At 33.6% G+C, this 5,070-nt stretch overlaps 1 protein-coding gene across 1 annotated transcript; it reads right to left on the reverse strand.

Annotated features, from left to right (window-relative positions):
* Positions 1–1,757: 1,757 nt before the first annotated feature.
* Positions 1,758–3,472, reverse strand: LOC135143156 (uncharacterized). The gene is made up of 3 exons (XM_064075021.1): positions 2,691–3,472; positions 2,318–2,605; positions 1,758–2,262 (listed from the first exon to the last, which is right to left on the reverse strand). The coding sequence occupies exons 1-3, from the start codon at positions 2,814–2,816 to the stop codon at positions 2,080–2,082; spliced, it is 597 nt and encodes a 198-aa protein (XP_063931091.1). The 5' UTR covers positions 2,817–3,472; the 3' UTR covers positions 1,758–2,079.
* Between the last annotated feature and the right edge of the window lie 1,598 nt (positions 3,473–5,070).

Here is a 5,070-nt window from a genome sequence, read left to right on the forward strand (position 1 = left end):
TCCGGGCACAGGATCAATAATTACGTGGACCTTATGAGCTGCAAAGAAAACAAGAACAAATAAGAGAAAACCAAATTTAGAAAATCAGAGAAAAAGAAAGAAAAAAACGGGGATGAGGAGAAATGCGGAAAATCACTTACGATCTACACGTCCTGGTTGGGGACGGGCAGTTTCCCGTTCGTCAGCTGCAAACAAAAAAATTGATCGAAGGTTATTTCAGCAGAACATTTCTCGCTCCTTCGAAAAATTATAATTTGATTTTGCTAATTTTATTGTTTAATGAAATCCCCATAAGTTAAAACAAAAATTGTTGTTATGTATGCAATGTTAAATGAGCAAATTTAAAATGTGTCCAGTTGCAATCAATGGGTTCCGGACTCATGTCCACATTCTCGCCAGACAATAAATTATTAATTTTTTTGATAAATTTAAAGCCGGGATTCTTTTCCAAACAACTTTTTAATTTATTGAACGCGATTTTGGAAACCTTCCCTGAACCATGTTTTAATGAACTGTATGTTTGCATTACGATTTCTACAGCCTCCGTTAGTGGCAGACCAATCGCTTCCAATTTTGTTATGTTGTCCGATAATATTTTAAAATTGGCCTTAATGTAAAGTAAGTCGTTCTTCAGTTGTGGTTTATTAACATATTTTTGTGCCAACTCAATGCATCGTGCGTCTCCTGTGGTAAAAGTCATGATTACCTGAAATATTTATTTAATTGACAGAAATGAAACAATTTAATTCAAACCTTGTGTATGTCATCAAAATGATCTGCGTAACATAATGCGGCCCTCAGGGCCGGCGCTAGAGATTTTGCCGCCCCGTGCAATTTTTTTTTGCCGCCCCCTCAATAAAGTTAACAATATAAACTACCTACTACATAATTAATTTTGTTACCTTCAACTAAAATTTATTAAATCACCTAACTTTTGTTTCATCCAATTATTTCTGTTTCTTGGCTTTTGGTTAAATATCCTCGTGTAAATTCAACAAAAAATAAATTCGTGGTAGGTGGTAGGTATGTATATACAGTTAATTGATCATTAGATAGATATGCACATCTATTTACACGGGGAAAACTTGTTTATTTAAAACATAACACAAACACTTAAAATTTAACTGAGAAAAGTTTCACCTTGATTGCACAAGTTCTTTATAGTCCAAATTTTGGGGTAGTTCATGTTCAATTGATATTGAGACATTCTTCAAGAGAACCACTTTGTTTTTTTAACTCAGTTTCTCAAGCAAGTTTTCTTTTACGGTACACAGCATCCGAAAGACGATACCGTTTCAAGCGATTTCGAAAAATACGAAGCAAAGACACAACACGTCCTAAAGTCGATACAAAACTGAGCTTTAATTGAAACTTTTCTTCAAGAATCGAATCATCTTACAAAAATAAATAAATTTAAGTACTTTGAAACAAGTTCATTAACCATATACAAAATCGGTTGTTTAGGAGAGCGTCACGCTTAATTCTTTTAAGTATCGCTCTGGCGACTGAAATATGAGTCTATTTTAGTGGAGGAATGATACGGTTGAAATTTTTCCCACATAAGCATTATAATTGTTTTTCTTGTTTGAGTTTGATTGCTGTTATTTTAAAAATAAGTTTTTATTATCGAATTTCGCCGCCCTTCAAAAATTCGCCGCCCCGTGCAATTGCACGTGTTGCACCGTCGGTAGCGCCGGCCCTGGCGGCCCTTATCCATGTCCACCATCTCGTTAATACAGGCTGCGGTGGTAGTGGAATATCGGGCAAGGTCTGTTTATAAAATTCAACTCGAGTTGGAGCTTTTAAAAATATTTTTTTAACATTCGAAATTAACCCGTCGACAGTTTCGTACTGGTTACGTACTGACTCACACACAAGGTGCAAACAGTGCGCCAAACATGTCAAATGTTGCAGATTTTCGTAAAATATTTTTAAATTCGTTCCGGCCTTCAGCATATACGCTGCACCATCTGTCACTAAAAGCTTGACTTTATCGTATTTGATGCCCGCAGGCCACAGTACACCTAAAATATTATATTAAAATGATATAAAATTTAAGTAGATATTATTTAAATAGGTTTAAATTTGCCCAAACTTTTTTTTAAATTTTTTTGTACTAAGCAAAATTGGGACACTAGCCGCTTCACAATCTAATTTTCCAATTATCATATTTGCCATATATCTGCCTACTGAATCTGTTGTTTCATCGACAGAAATCCAAATATCGTTGTCCCGAATGTAAGTTTTAATTCTTTCAACAGTCTGAAAAAAAAAATTAGTGCAATAATAATTTAAAATATACAATTTCTTCAATAACGTCTTGAAAACACTGCTCTAGGTAATTTTTTCGAAGCGTGGACTCATCCGGAATGTGTTTTCCAGTGTATTTTTGTAGGAACTCTTTTAGTTTGGGACAAGACAACTTGTTCCATGGAATGTTAGCAGCAATTAGCGCGTTGCACATTTCCAAATTAAATTCCCGATTTGCTGTCCCAGAAGTGGATTGTTGGTATAACAAACTTTGACGAAATGTTTTTTTTACGTTCTTATTGTGAATGTCCCCTCGTTCATGCTGTTCCAAATGAGACTTCTTTTCACACTTAAACTTAAATATTCAACATTAAAATTAAATAATATAGTATGTTACTTAAACAATAACAAATTGATGAAAATCGTATTTACATACTTACCACTTTGCCACATGCTTTACAGAATAATCCTCTGGCATCGTTGGCAATTTTATATATATTGCCATCATCCACGGATTTGAGCCAGTGGTTAATTTTAACTGTGTTAGAGGTTTTTTCTTTAGGCATCACGACGTTTAAAAATATTGTATACAAGAGAACACCAAACTTACACCACGACACAATTTTAACTGAATGTCAGAAATATGACAAATGGCACTAGCGGAAGTGCATTTACAAAAGAACTAATAAAAATGTTACAAACTTGTTTGTAAGATAAAATATTACAATCGGAAGGAAAGGCGTAAAACCAAAGAGCTACCGCACTTTATTGGTGTTGTTTCCGGGAAGGGTCTGCTTTCGGCTCACCATTGTCTGGATGTTTGTGAAATTACCGCATAGCAGCAGGTTTAGGACGTTTTAGGTCACAAGAAGCAGTTTTAGGTCACATACTCTCATTTTAGGCAATTAGGCAATTATAAAGTAGGCTCAAATAACGTAATTTTTTGCGAAACACATTTATATCTAAGTTTCATGTAAACGCCTTAAAAAGGAACAAAAAGGCAAAAAACCAAAAGTCCGGGCCCTATTAATAAAAATCATAAAAATAGCACATTTAACTGAAATAAAAAATAAAGCTTAAAAAGATTTTTTTTTACCTCTCAGTGAAAATAAAGACATGCTTTTTAAAAATATATTAAAATTGATTTGCCCCTTCGTGCCTCTCAAAAAAAAGTCAGCGTGGCCTTGTATCTCCAAAATAAATATTATAATATTTCAGAAAATGGAATTCGAATACTTTTACCTATATACCACATCTCAATGAGTTTTTATACACCGTTCTGGAAATAACTATTTAGCTATATCCGTACTTTTAAACAACCTGTAGATATATGCGTATTTGTGATCTTCAAATAGTTTCTCACAAGAGTTTATAACGAACAAATCGATGTTTTAATATGAGCATTTTAAAGACAATTAACTTAATGTGGAATTAAGTAACCCAGTGACTACTGATTACACTTTGGGCCACTAATAAACGTAGCACTGCACTTTACTGTGCATCAGAAATTAGCTTGGCCTCTTTTATTAACACCCTGTGGAGTAGGAAAAAGAATTAAAATACAAACATTACAAATTTATATTAAATTGAAATTAAAAAAAAAAGAAAATTAAAATAAAAACAAACTAAATTAAAATAAAAAAAAACTAAACTAAAATTAAAAAAATACAAAATTAAAATAAACACAAACTTAAAATTAAAAAAATAAAAAGAAACAATTAAGCTATAACCTAATGATCACAGTCGTCGCCGTTGCTGTTCCCTGAAACGCTACGAGGACGCCGTTTCCCAGTGTCAAAATCGCCTCCCGCGTAGGGAGGTCCCCCGGGCCTACCTCCAACGAAATGAGCGCGGGAGGGACCCCGGGCACAGGGTCTACTATGACCCGCACCTGATGAGCTGCAAAGAAAACAAGAACAAATTAGAGAAAACCACAAATTTAGAAAATCAGAGAAAAAGAAAGAAAAAAGAGGGGTGAGGAGAAATGCAGAAACATCACTTACGATCGACACGTCCGGGTTCCGGCCGCGTCTCGGCTAGGTTGGTTGGCATTGGCAGTTTGTCGGCTGCAAACAAAAAAATTGATCGAAGGTTATTTCAGCAGAACATTTCTCGTTCCTTCAGTATAATCTACATCCATCTATTTCGAAAAATTATAATTTGATTTTGCGAATTTTTTTGTTTAATAAAATCCCCATAAGTTAAAACAAAAATAGTTATGTATGCAGTGTTAAAGTAAATGTAAAGAAACGTGTTACGCGTGCAATTCAAATGAGTTTTACCTTGAACAAATTTTGTGATGAGTGATGCCGTTACCAACATTTTTACAAGAGCACTAATATTATTTTGGATAGGTGAAGTGAAGTGTCATACTAGTGAATACACACATTTTAGGGAAAATGGAGTGAGCTGTTTCTGATTTTATCAATAAAACAAATTGACGCACTCATTAATTTTTTGAGTCACCCTGTATAAGTAATTTTAAAAATATGAACCCAATGATAAATCACAAGTGTAAGTTCACAATATTAGTATATTTTCAATAGGATTTATTCGTCAAAATTTTGAGTTGACGTCATAAATTTTTTGGGGTTATAAACACATATATTTTGATTAAAAATTTACCCTGCTTATGATAACTGTAAAACGTCTGCAAGATTCTAAAGCATTCGGTTTTGCAGTTTCTGATTTAATTAACAATAAATTGATTTTTTTTTTGCGTCAGCCTGTATAAGTACCTACTTGTTGAAAATATGAATGGAATGATAAATCGCAAGTATAAACTATCATCATATTTTGCAATTTTGCATATTTTAGATA

The sequence above is a fragment of the Zophobas morio genome, unplaced genomic scaffold (assembly GCF_036711695.1).
Source record: "Zophobas morio isolate AGI-343-1 ecotype UQ-CSIRO unplaced genomic scaffold, CSIRO_AGI_Zmor_V1 ptg000058l, whole genome shotgun sequence".
NCBI classification, from domain to species: Eukaryota; Metazoa; Arthropoda; class Insecta; order Coleoptera; family Tenebrionidae; genus Zophobas; species Zophobas morio.

Coding starts and splice junctions, on each gene's coding strand:
- LOC135143156 (XM_064075021.1), bottom strand. CDS start 2,816: ATGCCTAAAGAAAAAACCTCTAACACAGTTAAAATTAACCACTGGCTC. Junction 2,606..2,690: donor GTAAAGCATGTGGCAAAGTG/GTAAGTATGTAA, acceptor TGAATATTTAAG/TTTAAGTGTGAAAAGAAGTC. Junction 2,263..2,317: donor TAGAGCAGTGTTTTCAAGAC/GTTATTGAAGAA, acceptor TTTTTTTTTCAG/ACTGTTGAAAGAATTAAAAC.